The following is a 21,017-nucleotide window of genomic DNA, read 5'->3' as shown; positions in this document are numbered from 1 at the left end:
GCAGGAATTCATAGAACAGGAATGGCTGCACAATGTAACAGCAGCGAAAAAATGACCAGGAAGAGAAGGAAGCTGTACTGAGAAGGTAGAAGGCATTTATATCAGTAATGAATAAAGATATTTGACGTACTAAATGTCTCCTGACTTTCAAGAAGGGCTGCCGCAGAAGGAGTACTGACAAAAGTCATAAAGCCTCATAAAAACACCTACTGTCGACGGGAGCATGCATCTCCGTGCTGACAGGAGAGCAACCAACCTGCTGCCCAGAGGGGCGGGATCTGGGACTTAACAGCTGCAGGCATCAAGGGAAAGTCGCTCTGGAACTGCATCTTGATGTGGTAACTGTATTACCAAAACGCTGATGGCAACCGAGCAAAGCAACAAAAATAACTGTGAGACGAAAGGCCAAATTCTTGTGAAAAGAGGAAAAGAGCCGCACGCAGGCACCTCAGCTAAACAGCGACCACGGTGCGACCCCCGGGGGCTGCGGAACCAGACTGAAACAGTTGGGTACAGCATTAAACAGGCTTCAGACAGACCCTAGCAGGGGTCATTTGGGGTCACACCTGCGGAGCGCGGCAACGGGGTGAGCAAACCCACACGTGAGGGGCTGGCTCGGGCGCACCTCTGCCTCCAGCTACCCCAGAACAAATCTTCCGTTCTCCAAGACACATATCCAGAAGAACTTCCCCATGCGCTGACACTGTCCCTTACGGTTACTCTTGGGAGGACACGCGGGAGGGCTAACGCTCGCTCACAGCTGTCCATCCCCTTGGGCTCTTTCTGCACAGCCACAGCGCAAGGGAGAGGCTGCCCCAAGAGCGGGCTCAGAGGAGCCGCTGCCTCAGGCTCCTGTTCTGGACGGGCAGCCCTGCTTTCACACCTACACCAGGAACGCAGGGAAGCGCATCTCACTGGACCGAAAGTAAATCAATAAAAGCAGCAGACAGCAATTCTGCGATGACAGAGGGGACTCGTCTACCTCTCAATTTGAGTCAGGATGCGGCGTTGAGCGCACAGGCTTGGGTTTTTTAAATATCTTTGTAAACTATCTAAAGAAGCAAACAGGTACCTCGATCGTATTTACAGGCAAATCACTGTCATGAGGAATGTGCAAAGCCAGAAGATGCAAATCAATCTCAACAGATTTATCTTGTACTGTTCAAGCACACAGTTAACTGCACAGGTTCTCAGCTGCAAAGCTGACGTTTGTATTTTCATCCAGAGGAAGACAAGAGTAAGTTCAGCATTTTTGCTTGGCTTTTGTACTTCTCACACACGGGTCTGTTATTTACATATTTGTTACTTTAAAGTAGAATTACCTGATTATTATGTAGGAAAATGCCAGTACATCAGTTTATCTGCTCACAATGTATATTTATTTTCTCCAGGAAGCTGTTTTTTCAAGTATCTTCAGTTAAAGTATTATTAATCAGAAACCCTCTCCTCTGCCTTTCGCTACAAAACTCAGTGGCCATCGGCAACGCATGGCTGTAGCAGAGTTCACACAAAAAATACAGCCTACACCCGACTAAACTAACCTGTTCTGGTCAAGGTGTCCTTAGGAACGTGGGAGTCACCAGCTAAAATGGGGTCTCAAACCATCTAATGGTTTGTGTGTCTGAACACGAACATCTTCCTGAGCATTAAACCTATTCCCTGACACTTACCTTCACAGAAAGAACGACAAGGCAATCTTTTCACCGTGCTTTTGATGTTAATCTTTCAACCCCCAAATGCTACACCAAGTAATCTCATCTCTCAGAAGAGCCACCACCTAGAACCGTCAAATCAAGTTTTCTCTCAATGTTATGCAAACTGCTACTTACAATCCGAGGTTTGAAGGGTGGTTTGATTTTCCTTTGTTCTAGAAGAACCCAGTCGATTTCCTTGAAAAACGGATGCTGCTTAATCGCGTCTTCCCCGTTTTGTGACGCCACACAGCCGAGTCGCTTGTTCGGGTTTTTTGTCATGAACTACAGGGTGGGGGGAGGGAGAGGAGGAAAAATTAAAATGTGAGTGGAAACGGCTGGGGACCATTTGCACTTCAATTACACATTGCATTTCCTAAAGCCTAGTTTTTAGAGACAGTCTCCTTTCACAAGGTTATTTTCTCTAGAAGAGCAACAAGAGGGATGCCCCTCCAGACTTCAGAGGTTCCAGCCAAACAAGAAGATTCAGAGACTCCGAAGTGTAAGTTTCCTGCAGGAAGCTCTTTGCACCGATTGCTGAGACCTCCCCATCTCATCTGGCTGGCAGGGCCACACCAACAGACGCTCTTGCAGCATTTCTAGTCCCAGCTTTGGCCAAAAACACTAAAGGAAATAAAGAAAACATGAAACCCTCCAGAGACACTTCCAAACAGGTAGTCAGGATAGCTCTGTTTCATCCTGTTTGCTCTGTCTTAATTACTACTTTGGGGATAGAGGCTACATTCTACGGTTACTTGCTTGTTTTCTTTGAGTATGTTGGTTGCAGAATTCTTCACCCCACTCAAGCAGAAACGTGGGAAGCCCCAACCTCCTGGCTTCCAGGGTAAGAGCAGCTCCTGCAGCTCTGTGCATTATAAGCCATCGCTTTCAGGAAATACACGGGGCTATCGGGACCAGCAGAAAGCTTCCCTTAAGAAACTCCACAACATAACTCACACCTTCCCTTTAGTACACCATTAGTGGTAGCAACTGGAACTAACTGGTGTCCTCTGGTGTGGTAATTTCTAAACTTTTCGCTTTTAAAGTCTTACTACTCTTTTCAGCCAGAAGCTGTACAAAATCAGCGAAACACTGATATCAAATTATGGCAGATGATAGTATTTTTTCTTTTTTTCTCTGCTATTTTTTCCTTCTTTCACCAGCAGTTGCTCTGCTTATTTCCCAGTGCATGGGGACACAGAATCCTTGCAATTCAAGTAGCAACAAGTGCTGTTCTCATACAACACACACAGTGTAGAATCATCCAAATCTTCACTGTAACTTCATATTCAGCTGTTATCATAACATTTTTAAATTAAAAAGTGTACAAATGAAACCCAATGTGATAATTGTGCCTTTTTAACCTTGGAACCACATTACACTACACACTGTGGAAAGAAACAAAACCGAGCAAAAAAATAAATCACTCTACTGCATCCCCTCGCTTTAGTACCCCAGTTATTAGATAAGCAGCTACTGAAGCCCTGAAGATGGTTTTAGATAGCCGGATCAAGCATCCGCAGGAGAATACCGCTGCTATCATCTTGGAGATACAACACAGCCCAGCGAGGCAATTCCCTCTGCCCTTCCTCACACACGCGCCTCTGAAGATGATCCTTCTCTTTGGTCTCGTGCTCAACTGCTCCATGAGTGCTTTTGCGAGCGGACAAGTCATATCTAAACTACGGGCCATATTTTCTACGGGCAGGAGAAACAAGGGGTTTGAAAGGATTACTGTGCTTTGGCGAGCTCTCCTGGAAAGCCACAGAAGTCATTCCTGCATTCCTCTGCTTTATTCCACCTCCAGGACTGGAGCACGAAGGCCAGGGACCAGCAGCCGCGATTTGGCAGAAACAGAACACGGAAACGACGCTTTTTGTACCGTATAATCCAGGTATCAAAGCAGCAAAATCCAGTCCCAGTATCTGCCACGCTCTATCTTTGTTTTAAGCCACAGGCAGGGAAAACATGAGAACACGCTGGTTTTAAGATGTCCAGGACATAAAAATATGACTAGAGAGGACAGTTTAGTACTGTGCTTCACAAACTTCATAGAGCTTGGACACGGAGATGAGGGAGAACAAATTTAAAGAATTAATACTTCAAACAAACAAGATTATCATATGCAAATATGATGCAATAATCTCAAACTTCTGAAGTGGGCATTTAACTCTTTAAATTTCATCCCCTGCAATGAATACTGATTTTCTATTTCTGAAGCACAAGCTGACACTTATTCCCCATTTATCCACAGCATCACCAATGATGCAACTGTCAGGGCAGAGGGAGCTGTTAAATGTTCTGCCTTGATGAGCTGGTTGCCGATGGAGCCGACAGCCACAGCTGGTAATTGTTGCTTTTTTATTTCCCCCAGTTACGGCAGAAACTTCCTTTTACCAAAAGAGAAGCCTTTTAAGATCAGAGTTCCTACTGACCTAAAGGACAAAAGCCTGTTGCTGAGACAGCCCTGCAGCTTCAGGCCTGATTCAAGTACCACCAGGCTCCCCAAATTTTGCCTCTGGAAATAAATGGCACAGCTTAAAACTGGAGTTCTGCCTCTGTATCCAGAGATATTTGTCACTTGGGTACAAAGGGGACACACACTGTCGACACAACATCTTTCCACCGCTTGCAAAGCAGCACAGAGCTAATTTCAATGAAGAATTGTTTTCCTTACCAGACAGGAAAGAATCTTAAATAGCAATTCCTGTCAATTCACGGAGACAGGACTAATAAGATCTGTGGGATTTCGCGGGGTAAGCAACACGCTGCCTGGTAATACTGAGCTGTAAAATCATCCTCGTGTTTTGTTAGAAATAACAGGAAAACTGTTTCTTCAGAAAATGAGAAGACATTGTTACTTAGTTCAAGAGAACGTCTTCTTATTAAATTCTCTTTACATGCTGTTTGGAGGAGTGTGAAAACACAAAAGAATAACCCCCGCGTCTCAAAGCACAATGCGAGGAAACGCAGTGTTCCAAAGTTAATCCCTTGCTAGCATTCAGCAGTAACACACAGAGACGCCTCTTTCTTTCCTCTGTTTTTCCTATTCTTCATTTAACAGAATGTGGACGAGATGTGAAGCACAAGTTTCAAACCCTTCACGCCGTAGCTGCACAGGCAGCAGGGTGCTAAATGTACAGAATTTTTTTTTATTTTATTTTTTATGGTGGAATTAAATTCTGTCAATTTATGCCAGTGAAGACACCCTGCTCAGTGAGGAACAATCTCTTATCATAGCGCAAACCTATCCAATGGATGCAACTCTCTTTTTAAGGTTTGTAATGGCATTAAGTGTTACCTTTGGACAGAAAGATGGGTTGTAGCAAAATAGAAACTTCCATGCCTCCTCTCAAAATGAAGACTCAGGAAAACAGCCTCATGAAAATGTAAAGCAAAGTCAGCTTTAAAGAAATCAAGGGGGTTTAACGCCCTTGTGCTTTCTCTACAATATGTCAAAGCAACCCCTGAACCCCGGGTGTCATCCCGAATTCTGCAGCTCGAGTCCACACATTATTTGCTGAACTGAAAATAATTGAAGGGTCTGGGAACAAAAAAATGGAAGCATCGAAGTATCAAGTCAGCTAAGAAAAAGCCATCAGAGAGGTATCGGGGGAGAAGGGAGAGCACGTATAAAGGGCAGCTTTAATAAACCCTCCATGTTCTCTCTACAGCGAATGGAGCAAAACAGACGCTCCCGCAAACGAGTCAGAGAGGTTAACTTGGGCTTCTGGTTCGAATCTGCTGCCAAGAGCATCCCTCTCTTGGCTAGAATGAGCCTGAAGGTATTTTTATTAAAGGATCATGATGAGCATGTCTGCTGAATGCGCCAACTGCCCAACAGTGTTAAAATCAGAATTTGTTCAAGTTTTACAGATAATTTCAAAATGTGACCCTGTAGGAGGGAGTCTGCGTGACTTTACACTAACTGAGAGTCTCCCTTAGTCCAGATGCTGAAAGAAAAACAGGAGTAGAAAGGCAGAAATTTTCCTCTTTCAAAGAAGGGGGAAAATTGGAATTAAAAAATGTATGTTTGTTTGGTTTTTAAGCCAGAAATCCTTCTCAGGTTTTCGGACTCTGGGGACTGGCATACCGCTTCTGCTTGGGTTTGCTTTTTACTTTAGGATGATACTAGCACAGAAGAAAGAATTTATGGTCGTGACTCATTAATGAAGTAAACCTGACTCTAGAGAAGTCCTTTAGCAGCTGAGGCTGCCCACTGGCACATCCCAACTGATTAAAAACATTGTGGTATTTGGTGACACACGTTTCTGTGATATTGTTATACTGAAACCCACCAAACAGAGCAGCAGCAGCTACACTGGAACAGGCGTGCTTATCAAAGCGCGAGTGAAGATAAAACACAGAGCGCGGCTGGAAATAAAGGGCTTCGGCCCATCTCGATGGCAGGGGAAGAAAGGCAGAAGGAAATTTTCTGAGTGGGTTAAATAAAAAAATGGTTTAATTATGTAGTGCTTCCCCCACTCTAGGAAACATGCGGCATATAAAGTGTCAAAGTGACAGCGCAGTTCTAGTTGGTTGGGTTTTCCCTGAAACATGAATCTGCGGCACACAGATTTATACAGCGTACAACTGCGTGGAGTACAAACATTCTGTTCCTTTCCCACAAGCGGTGTAATTTATCCCAGGCCCCATTATGCTAACAGTGGCACTCTGAACTGTGCTTGAACTCCCAGCGGTGACTGCTCTCAACAGCTTTCGGTAAATTCAATTTTAATCAAGGAAAGACAAACCAACAAACTGATCCCAAAAAAAGCCCGTGAGGAAGAGGAGGAAAGCCAGTAATGGAAGACTCACTGCTTTTAAAATGCTGACGGCTTCTTTACTGAGCCAGACTGGATACAAGACGTCATCGTGAAGGATGGATTCAAAAAGATCATCTTCATTGTCAGCCTCAAAGGGGGGTTGCCCAGCCATCATTTCATACATGAGGACACCCAGAGCCCACCAATCTACTGACGGGCCGTATTCTAACTCCTGGAGGATCTAGTGTAGAGGAAGAGATGGGATGGAACAGACATTAGACAACGCTCTTGGCTGCACATTTGCTGTTTCAACACGATACACCCTTCTTTCCCCCAGAGTTCACGGACTTGGGTAACAGCAGGGATGGTTTCTTACCCACGCAATCGCACCGACACAGCTAAGTGCCAGTGCAGAGCTGTTCTCGGAAGTACTGCCCCGGTTTATCAGTCCCCTGAGTAAAAGAGTATGCTCGAGAGCAAAAGAGCTGCGTATCCTTCCAAGCTGTTTAGAGCAGGTCACGCTATAGGGGGAAAAAGGATCACATACACAAAAACAGACTGGTGGAAAATGTGAAACATTTCCTTGTCTCCATCTCGAACAAAACAAAGTGAATCAGCTTGTAACGCTGCACATCTGAGAGATTTATTTGAGTCCTTGAGGTACGGCTGAAGGAAGCCAAAAGCACTTTTGTTCAAGTTCTTTTTACAGCACTCAGCTGCTGTAGGACTCACTTCAACTGCCCTTGCTTTCAGAAAAACTGGCTCCAACTTTTCAGGTGGCACAAGTTCAACTCCACAGCAAACACCTTTAGTGTTTGGGGGAGGAGCAGGTAGGCGCGAGGGAGTTTTCTTGCCCTCCTTGGTGTTACAGAGCTAGTGTTGTACCCGAACAAGTCTAATTCCTGGCTCCTCTTCACTGAAAAGAAGCTCGTAGTTTGGCTGCAACGTTTTGGCATGACAGCGGAGCAGGGACTGCTAGAGGTGACACTGACTGCCCTAAAAAGAATTGGAACAGCAACAACTCCGCCACCCCTCCCTGAACAGCACTAGCGTTACAGCCCGAAGCCTTGCGGTGAACCACGTGAGCTTGGTGCTGTATTTGGGGATCACGACCAACACAAAGGCAAATTCAGTCTTATCATAAAAACAGAATGAGTTTAACATTTGGACACGGAGGGCCGGATCCCACCCGGATTCCTACTTGAATAGATATTACATTCTAGAGACGTCAACTACAGAAAGTGATACACTTCGAAAGTGTGCTTTCAAGTGTTCTGGGCATTCTTTGGAACTCAGATATTGCTAAAGAAAAGGAAATTGAAACATGGCCGTGATGCAAGAGAAATAGAAGCAGGAGCTAAACTTCTGCAATCAAGATGACAAAACGGAAGCCAAGTTACTGACTTCAGTGAGACCAGGATTTCACATAAGAAAAATAAGATCCTAAGATCTTACTGCTTTGCTTTCAGTCGTATTTCCAAAGACTTTGCCAATTAGTACATTGAATCAGGGAATTCATACAAAACCAAACCCATCACACTGGTATTTATTTTCTTTTAACATCAGAATACTTTTCAAACTCTGTAAGACACAAGTTTGTATTTCGATAGTTTCAAGATGATTCACGCCTTATCAGTTGTGCCACCAAAAGCTTGAACACTAACAATACAGATTTCTAATTTATTGTCTCAAACAATAAACTAACATTTTTCCCTGCTGCAAATTTATGGCTGATGAAAGACAAACCAGCCAGACTTTGACATTAACTCAGCACACTGAATCTTCAGCAGAAAGATGCACAGGTTACGAACTAAACCGAGCAGACAAAGTCTGCCTAGCAGACTCGCTGAGCAATACCGATTCGTTTTAGACACTTGGAAATATGAAAATTTAGGATGTGACACCAAACACATCTCAAGAAAAATTAAGAACATGTTTGTAACTACTCAAGATGAGTGCTGGCAGCATGCAGTTGCATCTCACACCCTAAGGCCAGGAAGTGCCTTCGCAGTGGTGCCGAGTCAGAAACGAGCATATAGAGAAGAACACTGTTAAGTTCAGGAAAAAAAATAAGAACCCCCCCATGCTTTGTCAGACCTATTAACATGGAGTACTGCTGGTGAGCAGCAGAGTAACTAATTCCTGCAAGATGACGTAGGCAAAACTGCAGCACAATCTAGTCTGCATCTTGTACTGTCTTCATCTGCGTGTAAAATTGTCTACAATTACTCCTCGAGCAAACTGATGAGTTCCAATGTCTGTATTCTTAGTGCCGTGCACAAACCCATACCTCTGGAGCTATATAGTCGGGTGTGCCACAAAAGGTGGTGGTGGTCACTCCATTCAGAATCCCTTCTTTGCACATCCCAAAGTCAGCCAGTTTACAGTGGCCTTCTGCATCCAGAAGAATATTGTCCAGTTTCAGGTCCCTGAAATAAAAAGGCCCAAAATTAAACCAACTCTCAAATCTTGATGATATTCTCTTGAACTTCATCATGAGCTACCGAATATGACAGACCAGCGGTTTCACAAACACCACTGAGAAACCGTCCTTCACGTGTGTGCGTGGGTACCCTCAAAGTGACGTTATTTTGAAGCGGATTCTCAAGGTCCACCAGCAATTCAAAATTCAGACCCCAATGAGAGGGATGAAGAAGAATGCTCTCATCTTTGGAACTGTCTGCAGTTTAAACCTGCTCAAAAATAATCTAACAGGAATATTTTGCATTCATTGTTAAACGAGGCATCGTAGCAGCCGTCTCTGATCACTTGTACAAATGTCTTTGTGTCAAAACCACACAATTCTTCAGTTATTAACTTGGGTGAGGTCAAAAACAGGTTGAGAAAGGGATATCCACCTTTCCTGTCTTGCTCTCTGCAATTTGCTAAATATACCACTGACAGTTATTGCACGTTCCAACACAATGGACAGCAGGTACCATTTAACCTACCTGCCACTTCCCGTCGACTAAACTACCAAGGGAGCTGGAAAGTCAGTGCACAAAAGAACCCCCACTTGCCTGACTGCCCCCCCACCCCACCTCCCCCCAACTAGAAACATTTTATCATTTATACACGACAAAACAAACACAAAACAAAGGCAAAAACCCACTTAAACTGCTCGGACCATTTTAGTTTTATACTTCTGTCCGGGCTTTAGGTACCTCTGCTGTGTATGAAAAACCCGCAGCAATAATGAAGGCATTGCATGTACGAATGCACGCGGAGGTGAGAATCAAGAGCAGAACACACCTCCTTAGGTGACTCTGGGGACACTCTCTGATAGGACTTTTTCCCTTGACTAATTAAGAGAAATTTCCATAATGGAACTGATGAAAAAAGGTGTGTGTAAGCCAGTTCTAGATCAGATAGAGGAATAAAATCCCAAGCCAGACCAACAAATTTCACCTCAAAAGCCTATGAAAGATACAAGGTTTTTTGCAAAAAGCCTTTATGCTAACAAATTCCCCCTGAGTGAGGGATGAGACGCCTCTACTTTATTCTGAGGGTTTATTTCAGAGAAATGCCTCCTTCTCAGACCCCAGGCACCGTAACGTTCACACACATGAAGTGATTAACCAACCATTCCATGGCTGCATCACGTTAAGAGTTCTTGCGGACACATCCAAGGCACTCTGGGATTTCCTCAGAAATGTTCTTTTCTCCCTGTCAGCTCCATTGAAGGTGTTGGGGTGGGAATTCTTTGGAGAGCTGAAGACCAGGGTCCTGCAGTCTGGGCTGGCTCTACAGGGAGTCTGACCCCTAAATGAGCTGAGTGAACTCTGTTAAATGGCAGGGAATAGTGCACGTCTATTTTTTTTTTGTTTTGTTTTGGGGTTTTTTGGACACATTCGAAATTTTTGAACGGGCTGGCCCACCTCTATCTAGCATGTATTTCTCTAGCACGCAGACAGGGCAGCAGAAAAATCAGGTATTTCTGGGACAGTGGACTTGCTGCTCAAGGTCTACAGAAGCACTGTGTGTCTGCAGTAAATCAGACACCTCCCGGCAGCGCAGTAGGCACAGTAAGTGCCGGCAGAGATTGGTTGTGCTGTGCACATGTAACATGCTTGTACAAGAAGCCTGACACGGCACAACCAAGTCTGATTTACCTCACTAGCAGTAAACCCACCGTCTCGCACATGAGCTGGCTTTATCAGACGTACTTCACGCAGCTGAAGTAGACAGTGGCTGAAGAAATGTTATCACAGCAAATCCACCCTGCAGCAGCCTTTGCTATCTCCAGATCAGCTACGTTGCTCTGGTAGATCCTTAGCTGCTCACCCGTGTAAGGCCTCTTGGAGCAGACGATGTATTTTACCGTTCCATAAGGTCATCCTTTTTATGAGTTCCAAAACTGACCAAGATGCAGCTGGCGACACGATAAACCCCTACACCTACCTGTTCAACACCTCAAATAACTACTTCTTCCTATCCCTGAAAAGGGCCTTGCAAGCACTGTCCAATATCATGCAAGGGCAAACAGGTATCAAGAGCTCTGTGCCCCCCCAAGAAAGCAAATGAGCAAAATAAAGCTCCCAGCTCCAAAACCCATGGGTTTTCCCCAAGCTGCTCTCCCAGTGAGCAACAAGTGTTACAATCACACCACTTCCAGCCAGCATCACAACAGACTGGTAGGAAGAAGATCATCAGACAAATATTTACGACGGGAACTGATGATATTGATCCAGAGAGCTGGATCCACCTTAATTCAGGGTGTAAGTGATCATCAGAAGTCGCCGAGACGTTATCTGCCGAAAGTCTCATAAGGAGCGGTTGAGAGACCTGGGGGTGTTCAGCCTGGAGGAAAGGAGGCTCGAGGAAGAACTTGCTCTCATGAACTCCCTGACAGGAGGCTGGAGTGAGGTGAGGGTCAGTCTCTTCTCTCAAGTAACAAGCAACAGGACAAGAGGACACGGCCTCAAGTTGCCAGGAAGAGCCTCAATATTAAAACCTGGCTACCTGTAAAGCCTGACAGTGAAATTTTAAGCCAATCTGTAGGAGTACAAGTCAATTTAACTTCCTTACCGCTTACCAAACACTAACACTACTTGACACAAGAAAAACATCTAGGACCCCTTCATCAAGCCAAAACAAAGCAGCGAAGCCTATAAACGTCTTTAAAACTTGACGGGAGGCGCTAAGGACATCAGCTTAACTACTCATGCAATAATGGAATTTAATACCAGTAGATTTTTATTACCACAAACACAAAGAGCACCACAGTTTCAAAAGAAATTTGGAAAGAGGCTAAACCAGCAGCAGCACGATTCCCATGAAAGTACAGATGGGAGGTTAAAAGGTAAACCTGGAGTCTGCCAAGGTGCCAAATGCACTCGCGCTAGCCCGCGAGATTATCAGAGTCCGTGGAAATGCTTGCACTAAAAACCATTCAAAACCATTCTGTCAAATTTAGAGCTGCCAGATTAAAAAATAAAACAACAATAGAGCAAAGAATCCCCACCCAAACCCCTCTAAGCATGTGACTTTGGAAAAAGAAATCTTGGTTAACTAAATAAATGTAAGGGAATAGGTAACATGTTACTTAACACCTGGCAGGAAGAAAACTAAACCAAAAAAGACAGAGATGAAGAAACAAACGAAAAGGTGACAGAAAAAGAGTGGTCAAGGGAGCCCGTCCTTCCAGAGCAGCAGTCTTACAGAAAAAAAACCTTTAAGTTTCAGTCTAAGACCCCAGAACTGCTCTCCGACATCTCAGAAAGGAAAGTAAACAGCTCTCAACGTTGGGAATACAAATTAATTGTCTGTACAGAACAATCATCCTGACCCACTCTGGCTTTTTTTTGGTTCCTGGTATTAACCCCAGTTGTCTGCCTCTAAACCAGAACGCACCAAACAGTGGTGTCACACAGCTCAGCCACAAAGGGCTATTAAACTCTTCTTTTTCGCATTTTGCATTCCCTCTGTAGGAACTGAGAAAGTCATTGGGGTCTGGCAAAGTAAGTTCCTACAACCTGAGCAATTACATGCAACTGCAAACAACCCGAGCAGCGAGCCCGGAGAACGCCCAGCCTGCCTGACTGCAGTAACGCTGCATTAAGCTATTTCTCTCCTTTGTTTGTTTGCCAAGGGACTTTACAAAGGCACTTCAGCTGACTTGAACAGGCCACTGCATAAAAAGTTTTTTGTTTCGCCTTTTACTTTTTTTTTTTTTTTACTTTCTCAGAAAGCTTTAGACAGAAATTTAAGCCTTGGTTTCTATTTCTGGACACCCGCCAGCATCGCAATCACTTCAGAAGCTGGAATGATTGGCAGAATATCAAGAACAAATCAGGATTATAACAGCAAGATTTGTGCAAGTTGGAACAGAAGAGTGGGCAGACTGCAGGTAACCTGCAAGAGAACTTCCGTAACACTCATTCCTTCCTCCGCATGCCAGTGCCATGAGACACCCGCTGCCCTGGCTCTCTGCAAAGGCTCAGAGGATGAGGACTTCACAGGACTGGGATCTTGGTCTCACTCCCAACAGAAGCCAGCAAGATAAACACCTCGTGCATGTCACCCTGTGCCACACGTGTCATTTAGATAACAGATCGGTTTCTTGTTGAAAGTAAGGCAATTAAACAGGCAAGATGGGGTTTAAAATCAGAAACTCTGCCAAACATTCCTGACAGCAGCCTTTGCCCACAGTAAACACTAGTGACTAAATAAAGCCGTATTTGAAGAACAAGATCAAGTCACTGAGAAACATGATCGTGAGCTGGTTTAAGCAATCACTTCACAATTGAATATCTCTGCAGCATCAGCTTCTACTCCAGCTGCTGAATGCGCAACAAAACGAGGAAGCACACGCATCTCACAGCCTAGGTCAGAACGAAGCCTCACCACAGTTACCTACAAATAACGATGCTGGCAGAGAAGTACTTCTTTCTAGGGTAAGAGTTCAGTGAAGCACTGTACCTCGCTAAACATCTACAGAACAGCCACGAAGAAACACCCCAAAGCAACACAAGTCTAAAGTACATAGCTACTAAAAAACCATTTTGGGGTGACTTTCAACGGCACTAAAGCCTTTCAGTGGAGACTTTGAAGTCACTGCCATTGTTCCCCTGCATGGGAAAATCACATCCTCTCTGCAGGCTTTAAATAGACAAGCTGCTCATGCAAGAAACCACAGAAGGTAAAAGGGAAACTTCTCCGAACAACGTGGAAAACCACCAGGATCATTCCCTAGTTACTACTATCCTTACTGAAATTTGTAACTGAAGGCAATATGCTTATTATATCAATCAGCACTTTCAACAAGCAATGCAAACCCTTTTTTCTATTTAATTATTGTAAGACTTCTACATTCCTAGAATTACTTTTTAACTTACTCAGTGATATCCAAATTGCTTTTGGGACAAAGATGCCCACCTGCAACGACAGATCTCTCCTCTACCCATCACAGATTTACTCTTTGCTGTAGTTTTAGTTAATGTTGCGTTTTTGACACAAACCCCAATCACGAGCCATAAATATCACGGAACTTGGATCATTTGCACCCCACTGTCTGAAACAGTATTTTCTGGAAGACTGATAAATTCACCAAATTCTTTGTCTCAGTTTCTCAAAGACACTGGTGTCCTCCAAATACTGGTAACTAATGTACGAGGTTACAGTCTAAGTAAGATAGAGTGATATATGGAAGTGGCCAGTAAACAAGTTGAACGTTCTGATGGTCCTTCCTTTAGCGATTGCTCTCATGAACTTAATCTCAGTTTCCAGACCTAAACCATGGGACAAATATATTGGGACTGCACCTCACTAGTGGATCCTTTTGTTGTTTTAAGTGTTTTAGTCACAACGCACCAGCAAAGCTTTCCCTGCCCCCCGCAACAGATCAGAGATAAATGGGAAAACCCAAACCATAACTCCCAAGAAGACGTGATCTAATACTATAGTTTTTTCCCATTTGAGAAACTCTATGGGAAAGAAGGAGCCCGCACTTGCTGATGTTACTGAGTATAAACACATCGTGACAGCAGCGTCACTGGATGTCAGGTTCCATCGGTTGCTGAGACTTCCCTTATCCACAGAGTCAGAAATCGGACACGCGCCAGACTGGTCATGCTTATGACTGTATCCGTGACAGCAGGGCGGCTTTTGCTAGCAGGGAGAAACCTGAGTGAGGCTAATGGTGAGAAAAAGATGGTTCTGCCACTGTGGTAGGGAGATCTCAGTAAGTTTCGCTGGTGTTTATCTGAAGGCCTGGGAGTTTCTCTGCTTTGCTTTTACAGTGACCCATTAAGTAATCACTGGCTTCATGATAAGTGTTTTCTTGGTCACTCATCACTTGATATTATCAAAGAATAAAGACATTATCTATCACAAAATCTACACCAGAGCCATACACAGAAATACACATACACAGCTGCTGTGCAGATTTGAAAACCTCCGCTTTACAGCAGCGCCAGATTTGGAGTAGAGGGAGTCCAACTTGTACTGATGCAGAATGGACAGCAGCAGATGAACTAAGAGCACAGAGTTGGTTTCAAACACAGCCAGAGATCCTATAGCTCCTTTTCATCAAACAGTGATAGTTCAGATAGCCGGGTAAACAACCATGGGAAACGCCAGCTCTTCATGTGTTTGCTTTCAAAAACCCACACGTTTACTTTCCTTAAGCAACACGACACCCATCACCCTGCCAGTTGCACAGATACCTTGTGGACTAGCGGGGGTGGGAAGAGGGTCGTAGCAAAAGGCGGTTTGCCATCTACCCCTGAGGACATCAGAGGGAGATAAATACATGGTTGCTGTCCCCGGCTCTGTAAATCCCGGCTGCTCCCAGGCAAAAATGTGGCTTGCTTGAAGCACTGTATCACTTGCAGCAGCCGTTGCCAGAGCAGAGAAAGGTTTCAGGTCCTGAGGCGGAAAGGAAGGCCTGTGCTTGTCACGTGGCTCCATCTATTGCTGATGTCTTAATGACGTATTGAACAAAGGTTTAATACTCATTTCCAGTAGCTTAAGGAAACCGATAACATTTCTGGTAGCATAAAAGTATTTTCTATAAAATAATTTCTATATATGGCTTTGACCATAACTTTATTACAATCATCGGTAGCAGGTTAGGACATTACAGCCTCTGATCTGCTTATCTTGCTACGCTGAGTTTCCTTAAAGTAATGTTCAGGCTAATAAATACATCATACTTAACAGCTTTCCTTTGTGTGGCTTTTCCTTTCTTATTATTTCCACATTTTTATTTGTGAACTCAAGTGAAATATGTACGAGTTTAAAGACGCGTTATATAAAACATTCTCAAAAATTGGCTGAGCACAGAGCGGAGCGGTCTCTATTTATTTTTAAAGAGATGGCTTCCTTCTACATTCACATCACACTGCTTTATAAACCTCATCCCTCCATGACCCCTACCTGGGAACGCAACCATTTTTCGCTGCGCTGGAGGCAGGAACGGGATGTGGCACTACAGCTGTGCCTCTTGACTCCGCCAAAGCCCTGATTTGGACGACTTCTGCGCGGGAACCCGATGTCAACCCTGCCTTCCCCGCGGGATTGGGATTTTTGCCCCAGGTCACAAGCGGAGCTGGCTTCACATTAGACCTCTTGTATAGGACAAACTGCTCCAGAAACTGGCACCTAAACTCAACAGCCGATGGTTTGCTCATTTTGAAAGGCTTCTTGAGATTTTACAAGCCATTTTTGTTTCATGCTGGATGAAAACACAGACTGTTCAAAGGTTTTTGTGCCAGTAGCATGTGACCAGCTGATGGCCTGGTGCTCAGGGTGGTGTCTGGCTCTGAACTGCAGCTGAGCTACCGGAACACCCTGGTCCCCACCACCCCCATGACATTGAGAAAACTAGCAGTTCTCTCAGGGATTTTTCTTCTTTCTATCTCACTGTCTCCACTTTGGGTAAAATCACTATTTTCTATCCCTTTTTCTTGAAGGCTTTAGCTGAAAAACTCCTGCTTGCTTTATGTGTGCAGGCTGGGAATGACCGGGTGAAATCTGTATTACCTCTAATGCCATTTAGGTTTCAGCCTCTGCTACAAAGTCCACGCATTAAGTCACTGCTAAACATGTAACGTGATAAACCTCGTCCTCACTGACACCTCGGTGATCCCACTGAAGACAACAGAGGTCCCCAGGCTTAGCCAAGGACTGACTCAAGCTGTGGCATTCTCCTCTTCGAGGTTCAATGCTTTGTGTTCTTACATCTCAAATAACATCAAAACAAGACTGTGCAGTACAACAATAGGTTAGGTGGAGTGCAACCTGAAAATGTCTGCTATGCATGGCTACAACCCCTTTAAACAATACTAAATCATTATTTGATAAAACCACTTGATGAAAGACAGCAAAAGGACATCGTGAAGCTAGAAAAGCTTGTCAGATCAGGTTTCGAAAACTCAGTATTGAAAAAATGTTACCAGATCCTTAGAAGGCAAATTTATCAGTAGACAAAGTAATTAAGTTTGGATCTGTTCAAAAGTTTTTCCTTTGGAAACCAAAAGCAATGTTTTGTTACTGTCTTTTTCTCCCCTCAGTGACTTTAGTAGGTAGGATGACAAAACCACCATCATTTGCACGGCAGTGGAATACAAATCACGCAAACACAAAGAAGAGCGCTCGGGTTTCAGGCTTACAGTTTCTGTGCCTAACCAAAGAGACTGGAATTCTTTCTTTGCTTTCCTGGTTTTGAGTGAAGCTCTGTTACACAGGACAGACAAACGTACAGCCAACAAACGCGTGCCTGTCCAGGTAGCGTCTTGCTTTTCTGAGGCAGTTCTCTTTCAGCTATCGCAACAGTGAAGGCTTGTAACTCTTAATAACCCACAGCAGAGACATACTGCTGCCTTACCCTAGTAATAGGAAAGGCAGAATAAAAGGAAATAACATAACCAACCACAGTTGCATCTATGTTTGAAATCCACCTTCAACAGGAAAGTAACTAGAGCCCTGGATCATTTTTCTCTGGTTTTATGGTAATTTTCTTTCCTGTATTTTCCAGGATTCTGACCCAGGTTTATCCCACCAGACTTAGGGTTTAATTGCGGTACCACAGTCTGCCCCAGCCTCCCTCCGTGGCCATCTCCACAGATCTCTCTGCATGGATGATTCACGGAACACACGGGCTGCACAGCTCCCTAAAGAAGCCTTCCCTTCCCCAACAACTGTAAATGCACTCCAGGACAAGCAGGATTGTGACTCAGAAGCTTCATCGCACCCAAAGCTAGGTGTGACGAGGCTGAGCCTTTGTCTATAGTGAGAATACGCTGCTTCCCAGCTTCCTGTCTTCCAGCTAGAGAGTCTGTTCAAATTAATGGCAAAACTTTCATTTTTGTGGGAGAAAAACAAACATGGGTAGATTTTAAAATAAGACCTGCGTTCGTGTGTCTTGTTACTCTCGGTGGAGAGGCCAAACACACAAACAATTTGCTAGACTTTGAAGTTATGCCTGCAATAACCAGTAACTTTTCTCACTTCTGTCATACAGCAAAAACACCCAATATGCACATCCATCAAAAAGCCAGACGTTTAAGTGCTCTACTTGGACACATCAAACCAGCTGCTCCAAAGCATTATTATTCTATATTGTTTCAGGCACACAGAAAGGGCAGTCTAAAAAAATAAGAACAACGTAAGAAAAGCTGCTACTGTAATCAGCCGTGACTGAAGGCATTTCCTGTATTTTGCTATCAAACCGGTTGTTTTTTCCATTACACACTAAGTGAACTTCAGTAAGGTCAAGACACCAGAGAAGAACAGGATCAGAATATCTTCAATCAACTAAAGTTGACTACTTTAGTCCCTCTCTTTCAGATGTTTAGTCCTGGATCTCATCCCATATCTCCAATTTTCTTCCTTAAATTATAGATGCATAAACGACATCAGTGTGAATTTCTGATTTAGATCGTTGTTTTCAATGGCATTTAACTTGTTAGCCTCACACTTCCGCTAGCTTAAAGGTCAACCAGCCTCACGCTGCAGAACGCCAACAATATTATTTTAGTATGATAGAAGTTCAACAGGGGAGGCAGGTTTTCACTCACAGTCACAATACTGGGCCAAAAACTTCCCTCCGTTGGAAGCCTATTGTTTCCACCACACTGCCTACTGAGATCGAGCGTAGGGTTTGAAATGACTGGTAACCAAAAGTCAAAGCTACAATAGCACAGGTTAATTTGATCCAATCCTCCACGCTGTCATCACGCTGCCACATTAAATACAGGCTATTGTAAGACATGCAGCATCCCCATCCTGTGCTCTGACCCCATTCTTTTTCTGGAGAAAAAGCCTCTTTTTCTCTCATGAATGCCAAATAACGCTCTTTTAATTGTTAATGTAACACAAATGTCACCACCTCCCTTGGAAGTGAACAGTTCCAAGCACACTGCTGACTCACTGAAGAAGGAAGACGCACGCCATGTTTCCCCTGCACAACGCTTTGGCCCAGTTCAGTCACATATAGGGGAAGCGCAGCCTGTCTCAACACCGCAATAACCCCGACAGCCGACTCGCTCCGGGCAACCTCCTCATCTCCCTGCCGAACCCACGGGCGTGCTAGAGGCCATCCAGGGCGAGCCGACGGCCTCCAAAGCTCACTGAAGTCCTCTTCTCCCTTGCTCCCCACCCATTTTCTAGCTTCAAATCTTCAGTAATGATCTCTTGTTAGTTCTGCCAAGGTTGTTTATCAAAAGAAAACTAATGACGGTCAAAAAAATCCTCATTTTTCAGCCAGGGGACACTCAGCATACTCAAAGATGAGAACACAGTGAAGATGAAGAGCTCTTAAAGTATTACAGCCCGCTACAAATCCGCATCCTCAACAATGCTTATTTCGTGCTTCTATCAGGAACAGATGGACCCACCGTTGAGGGAAAACCTGAAAACACAGCAATACTGGGAACCTACTTAACAATTAATTCAGGATGGTCTTTTTCTCCCAGACCCCGGCTCTGGGCATACAATAAAATGGAAACTCAGGTGACTGGGAGCGTATCCTGAGTAAGCTACGTATGTGCCAGCACGAGCTGATATTCCAGTGCCCTTCCTGACTGGCCAACACCCTCTGAGGCTTTACGATGCCCAGAAGGTGTGAAGAAGAAAGGTTGTTGAAGGCTTGTATGTACAGTGTTTCTTTTTATAAAACAAATTCACCAGAATTCTCTTCCCTGCGGTTCCCCGCGGTGTCCTTAGCAGGGACCAAACACAGCTCCTAGCAGTAAGCAGACTCCTGTCAAAGCTCCGTATCATGCTTCCATGGAGAAAAATGCTTTCTTAAGGGAAAAAAAAAAATCTGCAATGAACTTTTGTACAGACAGTGATTTTTTCCAGCCTCACTTCTGTCTCAGTTCAACCTCCTGGGTCTTTTTATAGAAAGCCTTTCCACAGAGTGCTGCACGCAGTATTACGCAGAACGGACTAAATAAATTATGTAGCATAAATGAAATGATGTAATGCAGCAAGAATGTTGCTTCCAACAAAATGTTTACTTATATGGAATCACTAGAAGAAAGATTTTAATAATTTCTGCTTCTATTCTGATTTCAGTAGCATATTTCACGTGCCTAACCCTCTTTTTACACAATCATGTGGTCTGAACTTGGGAAGGGTATGTAGGCTCTTGGTTTAAAACCTCTTCTAACCCTGCTGAATCTACCAAGGATCAAAGCAGCAGCCGTCAACAGCTGCAGAAAGTGAGTTCAATCTATTTTGTTTTTAATCCTTCTGAAAGCAGTCTGTTATACAGACAAATTTATTTTATCAATTTTCTAGTACAGTTGGTGGAAGATTACTGCAGTGGAGGGATTCTGGCAAAATTAAGGAAAATCTTTATTATTTGTCTATAAAGTATGAAGAAGATGCCTGAAAAAATGGGAGTTGCATGCCCTTCCGTGTTGATCTATACAGAAAATAAACTTCCAATGTTGCTTCCAGACAGAGGCCACAGAAGCTTGTGCTTTGCACCAATGGTTCCAACTTCAACCCTTGCTTTGATACGTCATTAAAAAGCTTAAATACGTTTATGCAGAGAGCTGTATTGAACAAGATACTCTTTTAAAATTACAGTTGTGTAGCAAAAATCAAATTACTTTCCCCCCCGCTGAGCTCTGCCTGAAAGTGCACAAACACTCCTAGAGGATCTTTCTGGTGCAGGACGTTTCAGCTCCAGCACTGTGTCAGATGCAGCTCCTGCGGCCGTCCCCATCTCCTCCAGAACACACGCCCCCGGGAACGCCACCTTGGCTCTAGGGCCAGCGGATAATATCAGCACTTCAAATCTGCTTGTACGGGGCACCCCACTATTTCTAATACACGAGTGCGATGGGAGGATGACCCATGGGTTACTCCTGAGGAAGAACACGGCACGACAGGAAAGGTACAACATGTTCTCTTTTGCCCACGTCGAGGTTAGCGGAGTCCTCTACTGAGTTACCTTCAGCTGCAAAGGCAGAGGGGCGCCGCGGAGAGCCCAAATGAAAAGAGAAACAATTCTGAGTACAACATGTGGGAGGCTAAAATACGATTTTAATCCCCAACGTTTAGTACAGGCTAGGTAGTCACTGCGTGTAAATACTGACTTCAGCAG

The 21,017-nt window shown here is 44.2% G+C and overlaps 1 protein-coding gene across 1 annotated transcript in view; it reads right to left on the bottom strand.

Moving 5' to 3' along the window:
* The window catches only part of LOC104501082 (protein kinase C epsilon type), a 49,960-nt gene that overhangs the window by 15,036 nt on the left and 13,907 nt on the right, over positions 1-21,017 (bottom strand). The window contains exons 3-5 of the mRNA XM_010144833.1: positions 8,748-8,886; positions 6,510-6,698; positions 1,830-1,976 (exon numbers count right to left, since the gene is read on the bottom strand). Of these exons, the coding sequence (XP_010143135.1) occupies positions 1,830-1,976; positions 6,510-6,698; positions 8,748-8,886 (475 nt within the window). The remainder of the gene's footprint in view (positions 1-1,829; positions 1,977-6,509; positions 6,699-8,747; positions 8,887-21,017) is intronic.

Source organism: Buceros rhinoceros, unplaced genomic scaffold, assembly GCF_000710305.1.
Source record: "Buceros rhinoceros silvestris isolate BGI_N320 unplaced genomic scaffold, ASM71030v1 scaffold501, whole genome shotgun sequence".
Lineage (NCBI taxonomy): Eukaryota > Metazoa > Chordata > Aves > Bucerotiformes > Bucerotidae > Buceros > Buceros rhinoceros.
Note: the sequence above shows the minus strand (reverse complement) of the source record. Positions and strands in the feature narration are given on the sequence as shown.